The following is a 24,884-nucleotide window of genomic DNA, read 5'->3' as shown; positions in this document are numbered from 1 at the left end:
TCCTGTCTCTGAAGCCAGCCTGCAGAGCCCCAAGCCCAATGATCCCACCAGACCAATCCCAAACCCATATGAAGGCAATAAAATAAATCTAAAGCAGATCGAGATTTGTTTTATGACCCGTTTGTGTGTGTGCCTGTGGATGAGCAATGGTTAAGCAAACTCTTGACTCACAAAGAAAATATTGACATGTCAGCCACTATGCTGTCTATCTCAAATCGTGTGTTTTCTTTTCGTCTATTTGAAAAGAAACAGAAAGGAAAGGAGAACGTTTAAAGAGTGAGTGTCAGAACAGAAGAATGTAAACTTTATTTTCTTCTCAGTGTACATCACATATTAAACATAAACATTCTACAGTACTTGTAAAAGGATTTATAAAGCGATAATCATAAAAATCAGATTTGCTCAAATTATGGTGTGGAAGGCCTGACGAAGCCAAAGTCTGCATAAAAGAGAAAAAAACTTAGAGAGACCAGTTTTTAAAGATTTCTGAAAACCAATTCTCATTAAGTAACCAAACAGTAGTCGAATTGATTAAAGCATTAAAGACTCACGTGAGAACAAACATGGAAAGTACAACACAGCATACAGAGCTTCTGTATATAGGCGTTTCAAAGGAAACTGAGAAACGCCTACTGAAAATGGTTATTTCAAATGTTGTTAACAAAAGATTAAACGTGAATTATGTATTTACTCTAGAACAGGAACATTTAGTTTAATTCTTTTGTTAATGTTTATCAAAGATGAGGAGTCTCATGCAATCATGCATGATACAGTTCACATCAAGAACAACGATTTATTGTTTTTTAAAGAATCAAGTCGTAGCTGGACCCAAGTTTGACATGCAAAAAATGCATCATGCCTTCTTTTCGAGATGACATTCAGATCAGTCAGCATACTCAGTTCCCTGTATAATGCAAATCATGTTCTTGGGATGAATGACTTCTGAAAAGGTGGTGTTTTTAGCGAGGAGGAGATTAATGATATATACTTGTAAACATGAGGAAACAACCTTTAGTTATTTCCGGATAATAAACTTGTGATTTTGAGATAACCGATTCAATATAATGATTACCATTTTGGCCACTCTGACCTTCCATACATTCTTTTTCAAGACAAAGCCAGACTTGTCCAGGCTGTGTGGCATCACTGGCCCTTAGCCACAGGAGAGAAGGGGTGTCAGTAAATGCCCCCTCCTCCCTCCCTCAGTATAAGGTCCACTGGTAATGAGTATAAAAACTAGCCCCAGCTCCTATGGTGTTTCCTGTGTAGGGTCAAGGGTCGATCTCCATGGGAACGACCGTTAGGATAGCGTCCTCATTTCCACGGCGCACAACTACTGTCAAGGTGTCGTCAGTCTTGATGGCGGCACTGACATCAGTTGCCGATGAGATCCTCTGTCCGTTTATTGAGATGATGACATCATGCTCTTTAAGTCCAGCACTGCAGCAGAGAAAGAGAAGAGAGGATAACGGGCTTCATAAATGGCAAAAAAAATATCTTAATGACAGCATCAAAATTACAGCATTTTTTAAATCCAAGCCTGGTGATGTTAATTAAGGGATGTGATATTCTAACTGTTTTGACACAAAAGGGGTGAATGAGCCTGGAAGATAAAATTGGCCAGCAAAGAGGGAATACTGTTCACCTAAGTGATGTTTAAGATCCTGGCCAATGTGTACACTGCTTAAATCTTTTCAGAAGTTCTCTTCACTGCATACTTTCTGACATGGGAAAAAAATGTCACAAAAATAATCCAACAAAAAAATAAGGTTTTTCCATTTTAAGTCTCAACTGGCCTTCAAGTTTGAGTATGATAATAATCTGTATCCAGCTTTATAAGTATTATGTGTTTTCATTATTATGTTAACCATTCTGGTGCTGGAAGTATTCACTTAATCGCCAAATTTGTATTGACCCACAAATAAAACAATCCCCAACAAAGGCACAACTCTACTGTTTCCCGTCATTTTTAAATTCTATTTAGTTTTTTTTTTCTTAAAATAAACATACATATGTATGTTTCTTTTATGAAGATGTATGGACCCAAAGTTATTTTAGCCATGCCTTCACCAGGGTAGGGGAGTCAAAGAACACTGAGAGACACACAAACACTTTGTTTGCTCATTTTTATGATTTTGCTTATGCAAAAAAATGCATCAACAGCATTTCTTAACATAAGGTGTTACTTTAATTCCCACTTTAGGTTTCAGGAAGACATAATAAAACAGGTTGATAAAGTGGCTTACAGATGTCACGCAGCACTTGACACAATAAAGTAACAAACACATCTAACACATCCAACCAGGCCATGTTTTGTTTCCTGGACTGCTGGCAAAAACTTCAACCAGAGTAACATCTGTTGAAGGAGATTTTATGATGGAACAATCATGAGAGCACTGCAAAGTGCTAAGCTAATAAAAAACTATTAGTCAAACGCATGAGTAGTAAACCTGAAATCACACAAGCAGTGATATCAAGCACTGACTTGCAACACAGCTGCTTAATCACATCCACATGTGAGCAGGATACCACACCTTCACCTTGCACCCATTAACACAACTGTAGCTCAGTATAATCCTCTCATTACATCTAGTTTCTAAAAGAGAGCGAAAGGGAATATTCTCAGCAGCAGGGTCAAGATTTTCCAAAAAGGTCACAGCCGACACACACAAAAAAAGATCAACATCAAACACAGGGAAATTAACAAAGAAAATTAAAGAAATCACAGAAATGTTTGCATGCATAAAAGCTGAGTAATTAAGCAATTTATAAACTCTGACAGGGCCTCGTAAGGGCCGCCACTCTGGAGTAGGCTGGGTAAGCAGGCGCAGGAAAACCACAGCACAGCTAGTAACCTCCCAGCAGGAGGTTTGAAGGAAATAGCTGACCTCAGCGTCTCCCGAGCCCCCACTCTGCTAGAGCTGTGGTGTGGGATGATTAGGGGGGTTGGATTGTGGGGATAGGGGGATATTTTCGAGAGCCAAGCACTCCAGGCATGCTGGTGTGAGCCATGAATTAACTTTCTGCCTAAAGACAGTTGTGTAGGAGGATTTTTGTGCATTTGAGTGTGTCTATGTGTGTATTTGACAGTTAGAGGAGGGAAATAAACCAAGAAAGGAAATGAAATATACTGTGTATTTGCATTGTAAGAAGTGAGCAGGAGTTACATGGAGAGTGATGAGAGTCATATGAGAATAAGGTGCACGTGAAGCTGAAAGTGCCAAAAGCAATATTACCAAAGCTGGAGAAGGAGTTGGAAATTTCGCAGTTGCACTAATCTATGAGCTTACAAGCGAGTCAGTTTGAAGTGAGCCTGAAGTTTGGAGCCATATGTGCAGAAATATGTTTCTTACAGTGCAGCTGGAGTCTTTGCAATGACTTCCATAACGTAAGCTCCAGAGGTGACGTCAGGGAAGTCATGGTGTCGAGTCTTCAGCTCTTTGGCAAGCCTAGTGACACACAAAAAAAGCATATGTTAATGTGGCTATCTGGTATAGAGAAGGCACTTAATTGACATATTTCTGAAGGTGTTAGTTGCATATTCAAGACATTAAAGTGTGTAACTTACGCTGGAGTGAGAGTCATCATCCTCACACCGATATACTTCTTCTTGGCTGATCCTCTCCCTGGAGGTGGACAAAAACAAAATACAAAAATATAATATTACTAACTTATGTCACATCATAAATTAAGGGAACCTAGTTTTTAGGTTATCTCACTACGCAAATAAATCAAAACAAGCAGCCTTTTTGGCTGTCACATATAAAATACAGGTTTGTCATGCCCAAAAATGACCTCAGGCACTATGATGGGAACTAAAAAATAAAATTTAAAACCTGCCATATTCAAGCATTTTCTTCTTTTTGGTTTATATGCAGTGTCATATTCCTGTTGGGTAAGTATGGGCATTGGTTCATTAAACTAGAAATGCTGTCAACATATCTCTTGGGAGCACACAGAGATGAAAAATAACCACCACAGAAATGGTATGCTGAATCATACTGGTTCTTTATTTGTATGAGTGCAAGGGAGGTGTATTTGTCCAAGTCATGCAGCCAAGTTTGAAAATGTGCCTCCCACAGCTTGTCTTGGTGATTGAGGACAAGCAATAAAGACAAAACATGATAAGTGTTTTAAGTTAGAGGCCGTACCTCTGGACTGTCTGTCATACGACTCAGCCAGGAACTCTTGGATTTTGTCTGAGGGTATGGCGAAGGAGATGCCGGCTGTCACTTTCAGTGTGTTGATTCCAATCACCTCTCCGTCCTTAAACGACAAACTTCAGTTTAGTTCCTCCCAACAAACAACCATACATTCTTAAACAAATGTTCAATATTAATACGAAGAAGACTTACCAGGTTTATCAAAGGCCCTCCAGAGTTGCCGTACTGTGAACAAAAAAGAAAACATCACTTGATTGTTAAGGAAAGAAAAGTGTACCCAAAACAATACTTTATCCTCATTCACTTACATTGATGATGGCATCCGTTTGAATATAGTCCATGTCAGAGTTGCGAAGGCCAAGTTCTCTGCCCCCTCTTTGAGTGGTGCTGACAATACCTGTGGTGACTGTGTTCTGGAGGGAAAATGGACTGCCAATAGCGACCACAAACTCCCCCGGCCTCAAGTCTGACGAACGACCCAGCAACAGGACAGGAAGCTTGGTCTGCAAGTGAGAAACATTGAGACATACAGCATTTTTATAGAAGTGGAAGACCAAAGTTAAAACAGTGATTCATGAGGACAAAGCTCATGTAGGGTTACAAATCCACACAGTGAACAAGAAGCAAGAAGAGGTGTGTTTAAATATATATAAATAAATTAGCATTCTCTGTGTCAAAATCAATGATTATTATTTGGCGCATGTTTTTGAAGACAGGATGTATATGATTGAAAAGCCATAGCGCAAGCTGCTTTAAATCCTTGTTTTAACCAAAATTTTTAATGATATGGTGGATATTAACTCTCAAGAGTGAAAAGGTAGGTGAAAGTATCTTAGAGAGAGAGAGAGAGAGAGAGAAAGAGAGAGAGAGAGAGAGAGAGAGAGAGAGAGACTTCTTTCTTGGTCTAGTAGTCAATAAAGGGCTTTAGCACCATGAAACAAACTGTGGAAAAACAGTGGGCCGAATTGTGTTGTGACATCGTTACCCTTTTTTTATTTCCAATATTTCTATTTCATTTATGTGCTTTGGTGAATAAAACACCATTATCACAAGGACATTGTATTTTCAATTCTCCCAGCAGGTGGCACGGTAATGGAAAATTCCCATGGAGACATTTTGCTTCTACTGCTATAACTCTACTGAACTCCAAGCCCTTGTCTTGATCATGTGTTTTATGAGTGGATAGCAGGAAAATAATTACACAGAAACCCCAAGTCTTCTAAACACACAGCCACTCTATGCTGCATGGCATTGCTCCCAAAGAAAAACTATTACTCCTTTTTCACTGCAGGGAGAGGCATCATTTATGCCAAACAACTCAAAATGCAAATAATCAGGATCAAAAGCTTTTTTCTTGGACTGAATTTGAAGCCCAGCTGACAAATCATTCCTTAAGGCGAGTGTGTGCCAACAGACCACAGATGCTGGAAAATGGACTGATGTGAGGTTAATAATGACTACCTTGAGCTCTGGTTAGCTCAGTTACTCTGGGCAATGGAAACCAGGCTACTGAGAGCTTGTCTAAGAAGACAGACACAGAGAGGATATATTTATCCATCCGCAGTGACAGTGTCCTTCTTCCAATGAAATCATCTTTGAAAGGCAGCCTGCTGTCAAAGCCCACGCGCTGCCACATCATGCTCAGTCTGTGTTGACTTTGTACCCAACGCCCTGGTGGCAGACGGATGCAAAAAAAAAGGAACTGTCCAGAATAGTCCTTGTATACTGCATGTTTCCATCGCTTTACTTGAAGTTCTAACGAGAAGAAAGCGGAAACTATGATTTTCACTGTCATTCACCATGACAGCTCCACATTAGAGCATTTTACTTTGTAGATATAAACAAAATAAACTGTCGGATGACGAATTATTTCTAACAAGTTTAACTGAAATTCAAAAAACTTAATGATGGGATACTTGATGGTGTCAATGGAATATGTACCAGTATCCTTCCCATTACTGTCACTGGTCTTGGTTTGAACCACTCAACATTGGACCATTCACAAAAAAAGGTTTCTACATTGCTCCAGTCTTGGCCCTCCAGTCTTGGCCCCAAATGCTGTTGCAGATGTGTAATCATGTATTGGAAATCATGCAGTGTCAACAAAAAATACATATTTTTGGAAACTGCAGCAGTTACATTATCTAGGATGACCAGTACATAAATCGGTACCATTGTTAACACTGTATTAGTATTTGCGTCTCTATCTGTCTCTTGCCAAGCACTGATCCAAGACATTAAGAAAGAAATTGGGATACTCTAATTATTCTAGTATCTGTATTGTTACCATTATTGGTAGTCGTATCTGCATCAGCCTCCAATACTGTCCAAAATTTGAAATCAGGTACTGACAAGAAATTATTGATTCACGGATCCATGAAAAAAAACTTCATGCAAATGATGATGAGACAAACACAATAAACACTATCAGTAAAATGGCAAGACTCGCTTACCGGAGAGGATTGCATAAAAAATTATTTCAGAATTTATCTGTGGGACACATAAAATTGGATTTTTGTCTTAGAGTTTGTTTGCTGTAAATGATCAGAAACCTGAGAGATGAATTTATTATTAGAAGATGACAGAGATAATATGAGCTGGTAACTGAGTAACTGAGGAAGAGAACCTATCAACGCTGCTTTCCAACTTACCTCATCTGTACATAGATACACAAACATCAACATGCAAACATCCAACACCGTGTTCCTGATTCCTGAGGGCTTGTTGGAATTAAACACACACACACACACACACACCAAACCAAACACACACTGCAGATATGTATCCTTAAACTTGGCAACACGTACACTTAATACAGGAGAAGCAGTGTGTAATCACCCCCCACCCTCCCTCAGCTCCCCTTCTCTGGTCACACTCTATGACCGATAAGAATATAACCAGATGGAAAAGGGAAGCAGAAGAAACACACACTGCAGAGCGAGAGAGGACATCAGGTGAATGTGAGTCACTGCCAGCGCAGACTCGCCTGGACCCTGCTACTGGTGTTGCTATGGGGATTGTTGCTGTCAGGTGGAAAACATGCATCGCCACAATGTCAAGTCAGAGATACTACTGCTTTTCAAACCAAGAACGTATACACACCCACACACCCACACAAAATCACAATTCATTCAGAGAAGTCCTGAAAAAAGGGTGCAAAATGCATCACTATGCTGACAACATAACATCACCAGGGTGAGAAAGCAGAACAAACACTGAACACGCACATTTGAAAGCTTACATATCACTTACTAATCGTGCCAACTCAACAATCTGGAACGACTCGTGGAAAATCCTCCAGCCATGTGAATCTGCCTCTCCTGATCTTCTTGACCACCCAAGTGACTCATCCTGCTATTTCAGATGAAGGCTACGCTGCTCTGGCACTTCACCAGAAGACACCATGGCCACAATTAAAGGCAGCAAGCAAGGTGAACGAGGGGAACAACAAACACCACAAACCAATGGAAGGAAGTCTGAGAATGTGAGACCAATGAGTCAAGCTGCGTTTTCTTTGGTGTTACACGGATGCGTGGTGCTTGCACTTGCATAACTGATGACCAAAAAAAAAAAAGATTTCCTTGTTGAAAACCAAAGTAGCCATCAGTTTGAGAACATCCCTGGAAGAAAAGGTACCTGCTTGACAAGGATGGCATAGATCTGTTTTCTGAAAATGAAAGCAGCCTATTTGCCTTTAAACTTCCTGGTGATGCCCCAGATTCACTTCTCAGAAGCTTTTTCCAAGTTCTTTAGTTTTTAGATAAGATCCAGAAGTGGGGCATGAGATAAAAAGAGGGAGGACTTACAATTGCCAAAGAAGTAGCTGCAAGAGGCACGTGTAGTGTAAAATTCCTGTTTTCTAATGTGTAGATGCTTATCTGAGTCTTGCTGAACCCAGCCAGATTTTGTCACATCGAGGTCATTGGGAACACAGCGGCAAAAGAATGACATGAGATGTGGCTTTAAAAAAAGCCTGCATTTCTATAGATGTACTGTGTCATTGTTAAATCTTGGTCATTCGGCGGCTTGTTTAAAGCTATTCCACTAACAACCATTTTATGACAGGAGGACCAGGCGTAAACTTGAACTCCAGTCAAGCTTAAATGGTTTAATAGTGTCAAGGGCACTTGTGTAAAAGCAGGCAGCCTGGTGATGAACCCCCACAAACTAATCCCTGTAAACTGAAACCTACACCTTGCACTGCTGAAATATATAGCCAGACTTCTTCAAAATAAATACAATGACAAACAGAAGCTGCTCTAGTTGGGTCAGTGCATTACCTGAACTCTATATAAGCTCCTCGTGCTTTCACAGAGGGGACTTTACGCATGAAACCCACTCTCTTATAGAACGTACAGCTAAAACCATAAATACTCTAATGTCTAGGATTTTTATTGCTGATTTTTGAACTTGTGTCCTCAGGCTGTGCTGATGCAGATAAAAAATGGGGCAGGATTTAACATGCCTCACATAACATCAAGTCAGAGGATCAGAAGATCAACCTTGAAAGGCACCAAGTGTGTACTGGTCTGGGAGTGTGCTTGGATGCTTGTGTTTACATGTTAGGTGAAGAAACGAGATATGTAGGTGAATGTTTTCCACTCTCTAAATATGACAACATTACAAATCAAAACCATGATGTAGGTCTCAAAGAATTCCTTGTTGCACCGTAATTAACATGTTTATACCATACTGGGTAAAACATATCCTTGCTGACACCAGTACGGAAAACCACTATGGTTTCCATATGTTGTTGGTGAGGCTTTAAGTCTTTGGAATAAGCGCAAACATATGTGGGTGAGTTCTATGTGTACGTTTCACTCTGTGTAGTTTGCACAAGAGCTATAGACGCCACACAATTTTGAGTCACAATGAAGAGAGGAAGACAAGGTTTTAAGTCTTCATTTGTTTCAGAAAAGAGTGAAATTGTGCTCACCTAAAGTATTAGGTCATGGTTTTAAGAATAGGATTCAAATGTTTACTGTGCTCTATGATGGCTTAAAAGACTCATCCTGTGCAAGGTTATACTGCACAAGGTTATACTGCCCTGACTTGAAAGGGTATAAGGTATAAGTAGGTCTATTCACTGTCACAAAACAAAAAGAGAAAACTAAAAGCAAGACAAACCCAAATAATTCTCTCAAATCATCATATTTTGTAGAAAGCAAAAGAAAATGTGACTCAGTTTCGGCTTTGTCCTGCTCACACATCTCACAAGTCTGTTTTCTTGTGGAATATTTTTTGAATCCAAGAAATTGATGGACGTTTAAGACTGCCACTGTATATGTGAAGAATAAAGAAACAAAAAGGTAAATCTATGCGTTTTATACTAATTCATATGGGTTTTATATGTCTAGGGCTGTTTATTGTAGTCTAGAGTTTCCTTTATATGGCAGGGGGAGCACAGTGCAACCTCCTAAGCTCATTGAAAACCAAATGTTTACTGCCTTCTTTGTGCAGTATGGACTTTCCTAAAGCACTCACAATTTGGAGAACAACCCTTGTAACGTTTCAGTAAGTAAGTAACTCATTTTTTTCCCTGCTCCTCTAGTGGTCTTTAGTCATGACGTTCCAGAGAGTTTTGGTCTACTTTATCACAGGGGTTCTGTTTATGGTGCTCAGAAATTAAAAAAGACAATCCTGAATTTGAAAACCAATATTCATATTATTTCATATAATATTGTTTCCATCAGGACAATTCTTCAGAGGACTGTGGTTCCATAAAAAAAACTATTCTTAGAAGGATTTCTTTGATTAATGGGTGTCAGGCCAAACAGGTTTCTGCTTTTTTATTTTAAAATGACAACCCAAACCATAAAAACTTCAACCTTCCAAATATACTGGATTCTGAAGCAGGATTATAAAAACTAGCCACATATAATAACTAATTAATGTGTGACTGTGCAATAAGGGCAGAGTTTGAAAAGGTGTTTATCCTTCATTTTGGTATGGCAGGCTTAAATATAGTTCAGGTGGGGTTAGAGGATTGTAATGCCAAGAGCTGATCATGGACTTGTTTCTTTTTGCTGATTTAATGACAGTGAGTGACTGTAACAGTGGTTTGATTTGAAACTTTTCTATCATGCCTCGTGGATACTGTATCAAAGTGATGTCAATGCCGGTAAGCCAGAAGTGTTTTGGGCATTGCTGCTGCCTGTCCAGTGGGCTTGGAAAACAATCACACAGCCAAAAAGAAGGCCAAGACAAAATGCATTAAGACCCAAAGGACAGAAAAAAAAAATGGGACTATGTGCTTATTTTTCTTGGCTCTTTTCCCAGCTGACAGTTTCCTTTAGCATGGGAACCATTTTGGTTAGGAATACAAGACATGAAGGAGAGAGGTGGGGTTAGGAGGATGTTATCCATTTTCCCTTTGGTTGTCTCTGAAGGACGACATTCAGTGTCCTCCACAGGCAATGTGTGTCCCCAATACATCCCCCCAATGAGCCTTCTTCCACCCTACCCTTTAAATACACATGCACTGTGTAAGTTTGTGTTTGTCCCTCAGTATTTTTAATCTCAGGAAATGCTGACATCCCTTAGGAAACATTTACCCAGTGAGTCTGATTAACAGATAAATACAAGAACACGTGGCTAATTGGAGGCACATTCCTTTCTTTTCCCTTTTCTGCACAGAAACAGAGACACACAAACACACACAACGTAAATATAAATGCATATTCCAATAATAGCACATGCTTTCCAAACCAGGAACATTTCCCAGAGAGACTGGTTTTGAGACTCTTAATACTAGGTGGTAAAACAGAGAGAAAAAGTGTTTTAGTTTCGGGGGACCTTCTGGGAATCATGAGACCACTTTTCCATGCCACACTCTTAACAGAGTCACTTCAAATTATTTCAGTTCATTTCGGAAGATCCTCAAAGGCAAGGGATGGTAATTTTAGAAAACGAGCATGATTTTGAAAGTAGCATCCTCTCCCTTCACCTTATTCACCCACCCACTCCCCTCTGTGCTCCCTCAAAAGCCACGTTCCTCACTTCCGTACATGCATTAGCGCCATTGGTTCAGAAGCGGATTTCAGCTCATGCTTTGAGTCTGGACTCTTGCATGCGTGGGGTCGAGAGGCTCGATTGGCTGTGGCTTGGAGAGTTCACAGATTTCCATAGTCGACAAGCTTATTAATATCAGGAACATATGCTGTTATCTGTCTCTTGTCTTGATTTAATACGAAAGCCCTTGAAATATAAAACTAACTTGGTTAACGTGGCATGCTTTCCCATTATTTCCTGGAATTCAAAGAGAAAAGCCTACACACATGGGAATGACGTTATTACAGGTAGATAATGAAATGCTTACTATTTCCCACAGAAAAGGTATTGCATTTTTTCCACTGAAAGGGACCCCTTAAGTGTTCCCTCATCATGTTTTCTCCACTTAAGGGTAACCTAGAGTGGAGTGGGTCATGCACCTTGTGTTCTCCACTTAAAAGGAGCTCAGAGGGTCATGTATCACATTGTCCCTGCTAGATGGGCATCTTGGAGGCTTTTGTAACACATTGCAACCTCTGGGAGAACAGCCTTAAGGGGTCTGCATCACATGTCCACCACTAAATGGCACCCTATGAGGCACTTAATCACATTCGGCCGTCACTACATTAGGTTCACTGCATTCAGCTGCATTTGAAGAATAAATAACCCAAGGTTAATGACTGCACAGTCCATGTTAAGAAATGTGGATTGATATGGAAAATTCCTAGTACAGAGCATATGAGTGTTTTGAAGTAATTCCAAGACGGCATGATGACTTCCAAGTCTAGGGGGTCAGTATAAGTCATTATGATGAAATAAATCATACTGACTTATATTTCCAAGCCAGCAGCAAGATTGAAAGCCAGAGTGAGTCTGAGTCTTTCCAGGTAAATCTAAATGAATCCAATTTATTGTATGCGTCTCTAAGATAATGTGACGTGTCCAAGTTCTGAGTAAGAGAACAAGGTTAATGAGAGACCTTTTAAACCTAAAGCACAATGACTTATGTCTTTATTGTGCTGTTGCCACATCACACACGGCTCTCATTAGCCTATTAACTCGCAGTTCTCCAGACATATGGATACATTTTCCAGGCTTTGACCACATCTCTCCCTCTTTCTCTCTTCCTGCTGTTTTCTCGCCTCCCAAAACTCACTGCACAGGAACAAGTGAGTATAGCACTTTCCTCTATTTCCCTTCTGAAGTTCCAGCTGCTGTAGACGGACTAATGTATTCCCCAGCGCTGAAGGCCAGACCACAGCCCCAGGAATGACTGGGCCTTGCAACCAATAAACCCCCAATTTCTCATAGAAACTGCAGAGTAAGAATAAAGAAGCTTGGGGAAAAACTTAAACTTTCTCAGTCGTAAACTGGTTAAATTGTTTAGTGATTATCTGTGACTGCCTCTTGATTGCTGGCGTTGACTACAATCATCTTTAATTTAGTAGGGAGAAAGCTGCAAGGAGAAAAAGGACGAGAAAGCAAAGGCAGATGGGAATGACCCAGGGGAGTGTGGAAGATGTAGATATCCACTGGCAGTCAGATTTTGAATTTCTATACTCATATAATTTTGCAACAAAAGAGCCCTATTTTTGATCTTTGAGTCCAGCAAAACCTCTAATTCAAACTAAAAGGAGAAATTGGAAGGTCAAATGTTTTTTTGCTCTTTTTTTACTATTTGTCCACGTAAGCATACTTTCATTGTAGTCCCATAGACTGATTTACTTCAACGGCCATTTTTCGATTTTCAATGTAAAATTATAATTATTCATTTTTTTATTGTAGGATTGTGCCTTGACATTTAGACTCTTGCCCACTTAAGACCCAAAAGTGAGAACTCAAGATTTGATTTGAGACTTGACATGCTTCCTGAAAAACTTGACAAGTACTCTACTGGCCTATAAAATGTATATAGCAAACAGAGAAGGGATGAACCATGCAGGCCTTACTTTAACATTCAGCATGTTCAATACATATATTCAACTTGGACTCCAGTAGAAAAAGGCTTTGAGAACACTTTGCCATCTAACACTTTCACACTGATGTGTCCTGGAAAAAGGTTGTATATTTTAAAGCTGGAATTAGGAGTCATTACTTTTTATGAACTGAAATTAAACACCCTCTCAATAGGTTCAAATGGCTATATTTATACTATCAATGTCAAACAAATTGATAATCCCGCACACCCTCCTGCCCTCTCATTAAAGTCACTCATCCTCTAATTTCCTCCCATATCAACTCTCACAACACACACTCGCCCACAAATACAAACACACACACACACACACACACACACACACACACACAATAATGTGCCTTATTAGCACAAATATCTATATAAATCCCCATTTTGCAACCTCTCTAAAGTGACCAAAGGTTTTCTGGGGCTCCATCTCTAACAAATGTCAATGATGACCAGCTATGGCTTCACACAATGACCACAATATCAAAACAAGGTTACTCAAGGTGCTGAATGTGTTTTCTCTCAGGATGACACCCTGAACACATCTGGCTATCATTTGATTACAATTATCTGTTTTTACTACAACCACCTGTTGTTTACCAGCCAGTAAAGTCGTGGTGTCAGGCAAAGGAATGCTACAAATACATGCAAGGGAAAAAGGGAGTGAATACATTGCAGCATGCAGAGTATGAACGTCCTTGTTCATATTGCATGCAGCAATGTAAACCAAGATGATTATTTACGTCAGGTTTTTACAGCATGAAGTATCATACGTTTCTGAATCTATAAATACTGATTGACCAAAAAAAACTGTACATGGTGAGCATGTAATGCAACAAATATGGCAAAACCCTTAATTATATTTCAGACTGTCATCGACATACAGAGCAGCTTTTATCATGGGATGAACAAAAACAAAGCAACTGTCAGTATTCATTTCCGCACCATTGGCTCACATTGTCAGCTAAACAAAACCTGAATCGTTCTACCTCTTTTCAGAACCAGAGGGTTTTGTAATACATCTTGTGGTGCTGTCAAGGACATCTATTCAGCTGTGTCACCCAGCCATGAGAGTTAGCTCTGCAATGCACTCCGCTCTGCTATGACTCTCAGTCAATAGGACCTGGATGTCTGCCACACATTCCTCCACATTACTGCAGGGAGTGATTACCATGTAATGTCCAGTAGACAGAGAAATAAACACAGACAGACAGTTACGAGGAGAGTAAATGTAGCAAGCATATGATGTGTGCAGTTAAGTGCAGGTACATGTCTACCCTTTCTATGTCAAATGTCAACACTGGCTTTGTCCCTGCTTCTTAGAGGACCTATAGTGTGGATCCTGTCGGTTGTTTACTCGGCTCAATGTGTCGTAACACCAACAGCATATGCACTGACTGCAGTCCAGCTGTCTTTTTAAGACCTTTTTGACCACACCTGCATTCTCAATTCACTTTACTAGCACTTCTAATAATCTGCCAGACTTAGAAACACTTTCAGAAGAATAACAAAGAGCAAGTGAAGGTTCTTATCTTTATACTAGCTCACACTGTGTCCTAACAGCACGGAAGCGTTAGTACGCCGCATCACTCGTGATCGCTCGTTTGCTGTCTCCACTGCATCCATTAAAAATGTATATTTTCGTCAATGTCAATGTCAGTTTCCCATTGCAAACAGTATGACATTTTAGTTATTTTGTATTAAAGGTGGACAAACAGATGTTTGGTGCTTTGTAGTGACAAGCTGTTAACTCAAATCACAACACTCAGGGATTTTTCAATAAATGGCTTGAGGTGAGCCGAAAAATGAAGTTTTTCTTCTGTGTTGTTGACACAAGTCACAGCTCAACATTTCAATTACAGATGTGGATATTATTTATGCAACTTTATCTCTACTTTATGAAACAAAGTACAAGCTCTGTTGAGTGAGAAAAGCAAGTGCCTTGTAGAGTGTCATCCTCCCTCGTTCCTCATCCGACTACGCGAGTGACGGAGGGGAAAATAGAAACTGGGCTTCGGGGTAAAAACGACGGACAGCACCACACTGCACTGCATTACTCATGGGCAGTTAGGAGACTCTAAAAGCATAATAATATAAATGAAGAGATGGACTGTTCTTTGGTTCAAGAGCAATAAAACATAATACATGTGAAAATGAGGGGATAAACATTAATGTAAGTTGAGTGTGAAAGAAGGAAATGTACCCTCAAACTACATCCACATTCACAATGAGACAAACAGTGTTTCACGAAAGGAATAATGTGACATTTTGGTGAAAAGTCTTCAAATTAGTTTTCCTCCCATGACTCTCCTGTCTGTTTGTTATGCTAGTACTACAGCCAGGAATATGTTAGCTAGCATAAATGACCAGCTAGCGGTTCTGTTTTATTTGTTTGCCATAAACAAATAAAAATATAAATATGATCACTTTTTGTTTCTACAAGGAGTTACAGTCAATTTTATTCCTTGGCAACAGTTGCTGGGCGCAGTGACCTTTGACACCTTCACATTGACTGCAAACAAAAGGCTACATGAGAGGGGTACATATCTTTTTCCTTTTCACTCAACAAGAAGGTTACAATTTAATTTACCTAAATGTTGAATTATTCCTCAACTTGAGAAAATCTGCTTTTGGTTGTTAAATAGCCAGCTTCCGTCAATGTAATACTTGATAACTGACAACCTGGCTAGTGTCACTGTGTTACTCAACCAACGGTGGGTCACTTTGACTTACAGGGGCTTCGATCTTGATGAGGGCGATGTCTGATTTCTCATCCACGTCTTTGATTTTAGCATCATAGGTGCCACCATTCTTTAGTTCCACTTTCACTCTGTGCTTGTTGGCCACGACATGGGCATTGGTCACGATCTGGCCATCTTCTGACACAACAAAGCCAGAACCGCTGGCCACTGCCACCTCCCGCTTGGAATATGTCATCCTGTGAGGACAGGATGAATGATGTTATTCATTTCACTCATTCAGAGCTGCTTCTTCTAAATAAACACACTGAGAACACACCAAAACTGATACATGATGTAAGAGCAGTGTAAGACACAAAAATAAAGAGCAAACAAAGACTAAATCGTTTGAGTTGATACCTTAGGTAGGGTATTTAAAGGTGAGTTGGGGGAGATTAAGAACCCTTGAAAATAGCAAGAGTAGAAAACAAACAGACACTGCCGCATCAACGTAGCAGCAAGATGAGGGAGAATAATGGAAACGAAAGCTGCAGCTATTCAAGGAACACTGACACAGAATGGAGGCGACACAGATGATGAAGGATGAGGAGCACAAAAACAGAGCATGAAAGCTGGGGAGACAATGAAAAGAAAAGACGTTGAAAGATTCAAGTGGAGGATAGGATGCTCTGCCAACTAGTGTGGTCTGGTAAATTACACAGGTGGGCTGTAAATTCTAGACTCTCACACACACACACAGACAGATGCAGGAGCCTTACTTGCGGTAAAGTTCAATATGAACCACAGACGGAGCGATTTTCTCCACCACGTCAGCGATGAAGTTGTATTTGTGTCTTGGGCTGTCTGGGTTGTCCTGAGCTGAAAATTCCACACACAAAAACACACATTATGTGAGATGGAACAAACAAAAGACTCCCTGACATATAGGATGATGTAGGAGCTGTGCAAAAAAATAGAGAGAACAGCTCTTTATAATAACAAGGAGAGGAAAAGAAAAGATGACAGTTCCTCTGTGGTTAACAATGTCTGGGTCAAGATTCACGTACAAACGCACACACTCTTATTCATCTAGGAAGCCTGATTTGAACAATTAAAATAAATACTCAACCTTATCTCAACCCTTGGTTGATTGTAATCACAGACTACCATCAAACCAAACCGGTCCACAAAAAAAGAATGTTGCGCACACAGTCTAACACTTTGAGTAAGGACATTCGAGTTCTCTTGAATCATTCATCCCACCATTCATCCAGTGTTGGGCAAGTCCAGGAATGTTGACTGATTTACCTCGTAATTAAGTCTTGCTCAGAACAAAGTTTAACCAAAGCCAAAACTTTTCTCTTAGAGCTTTTCATCCTTCTATTCATAAACTATTATTCTGCCACGTAACCTCCAACTGCCTTGTCTAACAAGAACAATTTTCAGTTGCGCTCGTAATATTCTCCAGGAGGAGATGATTTTGTAAAGATTGGAGACACACTAAAGCCCTTGGATATCATTAATTGCAGTGAAGGGTTAAGGTAAGAGGAAGATACTTTCTCTTCACTTAACGTGCAGTTAAGCTATCACAAGCATGGAATGAGCACTGTCTTGCCCTACCAAATCCTCTAAATGATATAGTATGAAACATTTAGCAGCCCGCAGGGGGAACATTCCCAAAAGTGCTGTATGATATCTGGAATCTGGATTTCTCAATCTAACCTTACAGTCAGATTATATCTATCTATCTATCTATCTATCTATCTATCTAGTATTTCTTTAATCAACCTTAAAACTAAAAATCACATATTTTTGTCAGGCTAACGTCACAAGCGATTCTAATCAAAGTGTGAGAGAAGAGTAATGGAAATGTTGGAAACATTTCTCACATGCCAGCTTCACTGCCAGTGGGGTTTGTGGTCAGCTCTGACAGGATTACTGTTATAGAGAGTCGGCCCAGTGTCTATAACCTGTGCCGTCTCTGGATTCAAACCAGCCATCAGTCTCTTCCAATTCAGCATGTTGTGAATAATTCAGCCTTCTCACATACACAAGTACTTTGAGATATTCACTAGAACACAAGTGATGATAGCCGACTTAAAGGCTCAGTGGTGACAATTTATTTGACATGGTAAATCATGAATCAGATTTTCTGCAAAGCTGAGTTAGATTAGAAAGCCTTGGCATTCATTGTTGCTCGAGTTATGTGCTTTGACAGATTATTTCACTGTTGAACCGGACTTTAAAAGACTTTACTGGTGGAGAATACTTGTGAGCAAGATTGTAAAAAAAAGTATCTTTGAAATGACCTATTTCTCATCATGGGGGAAAAATGTTAGAAAAAAAATGTGTATCTTTTAAGACACTTTTCCAATCTCATCACCCCTGTTATCACATGAAATAATGGACTTTAGACACTGTTGCTTAAAATAGGCTATTTCATACTTGGTAAGCTGAGAACAAGATCAAGAACAAAAGATCCAAAGTAACCCATTGATGCTTGGAATAGTACTTCATAAAATAAAAATGTTAGCAGCAACAATGTGGGTTTCCATTTAGTTCTAATTCAGGAAACTTGAATGCACTTTATTACACACACCATTTAACAAAGCCTAAGTTTAGACCGTGTGAAGGAAAGGGAAAACAAATGTTTAAGGCCTACGGAGGAGGGGATCAAATTCCTACCTTTCAGTAACCTGGAGGTTCTGACACAATCTTGTTAATAATGCTCATGCTCCTAATACAGGTCTATGCACTAACTACAGTGCTTGACTGACAAACTGACGTTTAGTTTAAGGACTGATTAACTTGATTTATACATCCTCCTACTAAAGATCTATATCATTTAAGTGTAGGTTGAGCCAGGGGTCTACATGATTATTTATCAAGACAAATCAAGAATTGAAACATAACTTTCAACAGTTTATATAAAGACACTTTCTTTTCTTCATCTCCTTCTCTCTTTCTGTCTTAAGCACACTCAAAAGCCCCCAATCCTCTTCACCCTGTGTACCCCCTCCCCCCTCCCTTCTCTACACATTGACCTTCACCACAAGAGTTCCCTCAGACTCTTTACTATTTTCCCCATTCAAAGAACCTGCTGTTTTATTGGCGCCTGCAGGCGGAAGCTGCTTTTTCTTTTCCCATGTACATGAGGGATGTGAATACATTAAGTTTGGGCTTTTTTTCTTCATGCACTGACATCTCATTAGCACACACTGTGTGTCTTCTGTAGGGCAAACTGAGGCCAACCAGAGCCAGGGTCGTGCTTAACGAGTGAAATGGCAGCAAAGATGTTTTGTCTTTGGTGAAAATAAAATAAAAGATACAATATAATGCATGTTCTGTTGTCTCCTTTGTATCCACTTTTGTCCTAACTAGCTTTAAGCAGAGCGATGGGAAACTAGCTTTGTTCTGTTTATTATACAATTAGGTCATAGAGTTTTGCTTATTGTGAATGTTAGAGCATTAAAGTTTAAGATGATAATTCACCAACTTTTGATTGAGAACCAGCTCACTGCAATCAATCTAGATTGTTTGAGCTCCGCTGATGTTTCTAATGTTACAGAGAAAGCCTGGCATCAGCTTTTGTTTGTGTTCCTCAAAATAGATTTTTCCGTTTTAAAAAGTGTCCTTTTGTAATTGTTAAATTCAAGCCCAGAAACTGCATTTTTCCATCAGAGACCTCAGTACACACAATAAAGCCAGAAGCACACATCTGAGGGAGGAACGTTTCTGCAGCAGAAGAAGTTTCCAATTCATTTGCTTCTTGTTTTGTTGTCGGAAAATGATGTACCTGAATCAGTATACATATATGGAAGCTATAGGAAAGACCGTGCACATAATTTGACGACAATATCTGTAGTTTCTTTTGTTATTAAGATAACCAAATAAATTAGCCTTATACCATGAAAAAATGTGCTTGGTTATCTCAACATCATAAATCTCCTGAAAGCAAGATAACAGCAAAACAGTATTCTATAAATAACCACAGTAATTGTTTCATTTATTTAAATTATTATTATTTATTTTTTTTGCAGTGTTAGAATCTATGGTTCAGCACTATCCGACAAAGAAAAGCCAAAAGAGCAGACAATAAGAGGGTTATCCGATGAAGTACGATTCAGACTTAATTCGATAGAGTAGAGAAGAAAATGGCAGCAAGAGAATCACTGGCATTGTGAACAGGAAGGAAAGTAAAGTAGATGAGAGAAACAGATGAACAGAAAGACCAAAAGACAGACATACGAACAGACATGCAGATACAGGAGAGAAGATAGACGGATAGAATAACATAAAGAAAAAAAAAACATGCACAGAGATGATAGTTTAATATTATGAGTGGCTCAGATAAGTCGGGGAAGAATGTGCACATTCAGCACGTAAGTAGTCGGGGTCGCAGAGTGTATTCTGCAACATCAGCCAGCAACGCCAGAAAGACCAACACAGTGACTCATCCACTATAAATTGTATGAGGCTTTTAACTTGATTAAATAGATAAATAAGGAAACATTATTCCAACCAACAGCAACATTCAGGGATGACATAGAGCCCACAATAAGGAGCCAAACGTAAAATCTGTCAACTGGCCACTAGGTGGTAGCTTCAGGAATGAGTCAATCACCATTAGCCATGTGCTGAAGTGCCCAACATAACATTAGATATAAACATGTTTACAAGTTATCTAATTTCTCTATTTATGACTTTTTTGATTCTTTTTATATACAGTCGATCACACGTAAGTTATATCAAGCCTTAAAGATGAACACATTTTGGGGTGTAGCCACTTTGAGTGAAAAATGGACACACCAGCTGACTGCTCCGAGTGAAAACAGAGTAATCCATTGATTTTTGCATCTTTGCAAAATGTTTGTTGTTGTCCTGCTGTCATGCTAAATTAGACACGATGACACTAACAGTTTTTATTGCATCAACAGACTGCCCAAGAAGACTTTGCCTCAGGTTTTTGGGGGAATTAAATGACTCTGATAATTAGCACTGAATAGCAGGTATCCATGTCTGCACTCAACATGCACAGCATGCTTGCTTGGTTAGTGTTTCTCATATAGGTTTTTTGCCCATACATTCCACAAGCTCTCTTGGCTCCTTTAGTCTAATATTGATAACCCAGTCAACTATAACTACACATTTAACCACTGTGTCTAACAAGCTTCTTTGTCAGCTAAGGAATTAACTTTAAGCATTGACTGAAATTGTATAACTTTTATAACTCAGCATGAGCATATCCCCGTTTCCCCTCCTTCATACCAATACACAAATACAAATCCCAACTTGGGGCTTTACAGCTTTGTACAAACTGATGGGTAAAGTCAAAATGGCAACGCTGTGATGATCTACTGCCTTATTTTTATTTAGCTGTATGCAATTTCTGTGTGACAAAAAGGGACGTTAATATCTCCCTAGTCCAGTAGATGCATAGGAACCATTAAAGTTCAAGTTTGCCTTCTTAGTTGAATGTCAGCAGTGACACAATCATAATGGCAGGAAATGGCAAAAAAAAAAAAAAAAAAAAGCTCTGTAAAATAAACTGGGTCATTTAAAAGAAATATGAACCCCCAGGTCACATAAATATTTGACCTAATTTTTTCCTTGCCAAAACGAACACCTTGCACAATCAACATCTTTACAATTCAGACATGAAATGACATAGTGCAAAGCGTACGCTCATATGTTTTCTTAACATGGGGCCTCGAGGCAGGAGTACTTAAGGAGCTTCGAGGGGGTGGGGGGTTTCTCAGCAGTGTTGACTGCAATTTTTAGTCTCCAGCATTGATCAGATCTAATGCCAGAGGTTGTCTGGAGATGCGGGTTTAACCCAGCAAAGGAAATGTGAATTGTTTTATTGCAACTTTGGAACTTTTCACTTGGTTCCTTGAAAAGATCTATAGCGCTCACCACACCACAGAGATTTTCTTCAGACATGGTTAGAGGCATGAGAATGACATAACCATTTAAGTTGCTTACACGACTGACTAACAAATGTGGCGATACAGTCTGCGCTACCGCCGCCCCCAGATGGTTTTTGATCTCTGTGTAAACCTTTCCCCGAAAAATATGGGTTACTAATTTTGTGTTTTCCTCGTGTGTCTACTGCCTGTCTTCAACAGCGGAGGAATTACGGCTCTAAATCAGTGGCAGGCATTCCTTCATGTGACTAGTGAGTGTGATTTATGAACGACAACACAAACAGAGAGAGAGAGAAGGAGAGAGAGAGAAGAAGAAGAAGAGGGAGGAAGGAGTCTGGGGGTGGGGATGTAGGTTTCCAAGCTTTGAGGAAAGTTGTTGGTCTTTGAGGCAGCAGGTGTTGAAGCTCTTCATTCAGAAGTTTAAAAAAAGCACACATGGTGCATGCTTCAGATGGTCATATGTTAAAAACATACGCCACAAACTGGAGAATGATACTATGTCTTTACCACCTGTAGCCTCACATGTGTGCAGGTGTGTGCGCGTTTAAGTCTGAACGTATTCCATCACTTCAAAGATATATTTCCCGCAAATGGCATTAATGATGATAAACGGCTCTCTGATTAAACTGTACCGAAGTGAAAAATGATGTCTGTATATGATTGAGCTTCACTGATTAGGCTGACATACTTTCCCAGTGACATTCTGATGAAACACAGATCCATTCTGAAACACTAACTTATACAAATATCTCTTCAGTGCTGTTTAATATCAGCTTATCGTACTTATCAGACTTTAAAAATAGACTTTCTGCAGACTGCATGGACTGGCATGAACTGCACAGTGTAAAAACAATCAAGCGGATTTGAGCCTTGTGACTGCAGGTTCTACATGCCAGAGAAAATCCTTCCATCAGGCTTTACATCAGAGCTCATGACTTCATTCAACCAAGGAGAAGTCAGAAATAGTTCTGTGATCCAGTCTAATTGTAATGCAGGAACAACAGAGACAAACGTGAATAGTAGCTCTTGTTATCCCAGACACAACACTGGGTTTGTTTGCCAGTGAATGCAGCGGTGAACTGATACATCTGTGTGAAAATCAAACCACAAACATCGAGTGAGGAGCTGATGCAAAAGTGGCATACAAAAAAAGACCACTAACATATTTAGTGAGGTCAAGCGCAGCATGCAGTGAATGAAATTCAGATGTACTGCATGTGAAAAGAGGACATGCGGTAGTCTTGAGAAAGAAATAGTTTGTATGACGAAAGTAGACAACTCCACATACAGAATAATTACTGATAAAGTCAAAAACATCAAAATATCCGTCAACTCTTATCAATGTTTGACTTTTGGAGTCTTATCAAAATTGTTTCAACACTCCCAACCGTACCTTTCCCGCAGGCACCCCGCTGAATGAAGAGCACAGGTGGCTGCTGCAGCTTCTGCGCGCGGCGACTGACCCTCTTCAACTCGCAGATATTTCGGTAAGACACCCCATCGCTTCCACAAACCGGGTCGGTAGATTTGCACACGCAAGTCCCGCTCTTACTTCTCCTCCTCACCGTCACGGAGGACGCCACCCCGCCGGACACGGAGCACTCCAGCCCCTCTCCGCACACCGGGTCGCCGAGCTTACCGATGCCGCCGCATGCTTCGCCCTCCGCGGACGCGCACACCTGGCAACAGTGGCAGGCGTCGAGGGTTTGTCCCGCAGGGCAGTCTGCTGGTACCCTGGGACACATCGACTTGTCACACCGAGCGGGACATCCAATTACATACCGACTGTTGATTTGCGCGTCTGCTGGCACTGAAGCAAAAGCTACGATTACGCACAGAGACCAAAACATATTGTTCAAACTAAAAGTTTTAAAAAGTTTTAAAAAATCAAGTTTTGGGAGTTCCAACAGTGCGCGCTCTGCTTGCAGTGTTATGGGATGGGAGAGCTCAGTAGTACAGAGGGGGAGTCACTTCAGCTGGAGAGGCATTTAGCAGAAACTCCACTGCGCAACCAATTACGCGCCTTCACGTTTTTGCTGGCAAAGCATTACAGAAAAAAGTCGTTTCCAATTCCTACAGATAATCGCAACTCGCCTTCTGATTGGTACATGTACATGAGAAAGAGGGCAAAGCTGCATTAAAGCCGGTATGGAAATAAATTGGTATTTAAGAGCTGTGCAACAAAATGAAAAGTAATCAAGTTCTGCATACATTTCCTCTCTCTTCTGCCTCCTTCTGAGTGGGGTTGAGAAGTTCAAGTTCACTCCACCCTGCCAATGTTTTGCTGACATTGGCAGTGACCCTGATTATATTATATACAAACAAATGAAAACAGAGAAGTGAAACTCTGGTAGTGCTGCCCAGATGTTTTATATGTTGCACAGCCCTGCAGGCTCATTTCCTGCACGTTCTTTTAACTAGCCTCTTAATGAATTAGTCACGCCTGGCATTCAAACAAACATTCATGGCTATTTAGGAAAATCAGTGGTGCAAAATAAAAAATATAAAAGCTCCATGGACTGTGGGATTTGTGTGGTTAAAAGTGTTTTCTCACAGCTTCATTTGTTAATTGGAAACGTAGAACTTCAGTTCTCTATTTATGGTGTTATCCTGGCTCTCATCTGGAAGGGACATAAACAGCATCCAACTAATCATTCCCTGAAGTGGCAATCAATCAAAGTGTATTAGAAATATTTTAATAACCACGTGTGCCACATGGTTTATGGGAAACTAATTTCCCCAGATAATCTGATTGCTAGATTAAATATCACAAAGTGCCTTTTTTAGGAGACACAATTTTGTGAAGAAAAAAAAAATCTGTTAGATTGTTTGTCTGTGGCGAGGTATAAAGATTCCAGTAAACACAGAGGCCATAAATCAATGTCATAAATCCCTTCAGTATAATGTGATTGATTATGGGTGAAACAGGGGTCTATGAACGGTCATGGTTTAATGGGTGGCTGGATGTTTGAGGATGGAGAGACAAGGTCCCCTGTGGTGTGCCAGAGCTTGGGGTATTCAAAAAGGCAATTACATAGAGGTGAATAAAGGGATGTAGGGCCCAATTTTCCTGTCAAGGCCAAGACTGCAGGAAACAGAAAGATGTAACCCAGGAATTCAAGGTAGACTATTTGCATTTTGGTAAAATGAGAGGGTGCACCCA

At 40.0% G+C, this 24,884-nt stretch overlaps 1 protein-coding gene across 1 annotated transcript; it reads right to left on the bottom strand.

Annotated features, from left to right (window-relative positions):
• Positions 1-277: 277 nt before the first annotated feature.
• On the bottom strand, positions 278-23,697 carry LOC306835787 (serine protease HTRA1A-like). The gene is made up of 9 exons (XM_079362523.1): positions 23,115-23,697; positions 16,574-16,673; positions 15,850-16,054; positions 4,472-4,666; positions 4,356-4,388; positions 4,152-4,266; positions 3,569-3,626; positions 3,354-3,449; positions 278-1,440 (listed from the first exon to the last, which is right to left on the bottom strand). The coding sequence occupies exons 1-9, from the start codon at positions 23,569-23,571 to the stop codon at positions 1,272-1,274; spliced, it is 1,428 nt and encodes a 475-aa protein (XP_079218649.1). The 5' UTR covers positions 23,572-23,697; the 3' UTR covers positions 278-1,271.
• Between the last annotated feature and the right edge of the window lie 1,187 nt (positions 23,698-24,884).

This window comes from Symphodus melops (genome assembly GCF_947650265.1).
Source record: "Symphodus melops genome assembly, chromosome: 15".
Classification (NCBI taxonomy): domain Eukaryota; kingdom Metazoa; phylum Chordata; class Actinopteri; order Labriformes; family Labridae; genus Symphodus; species Symphodus melops.
This window is presented reverse-complemented; position numbering and strand designations above follow the sequence as displayed.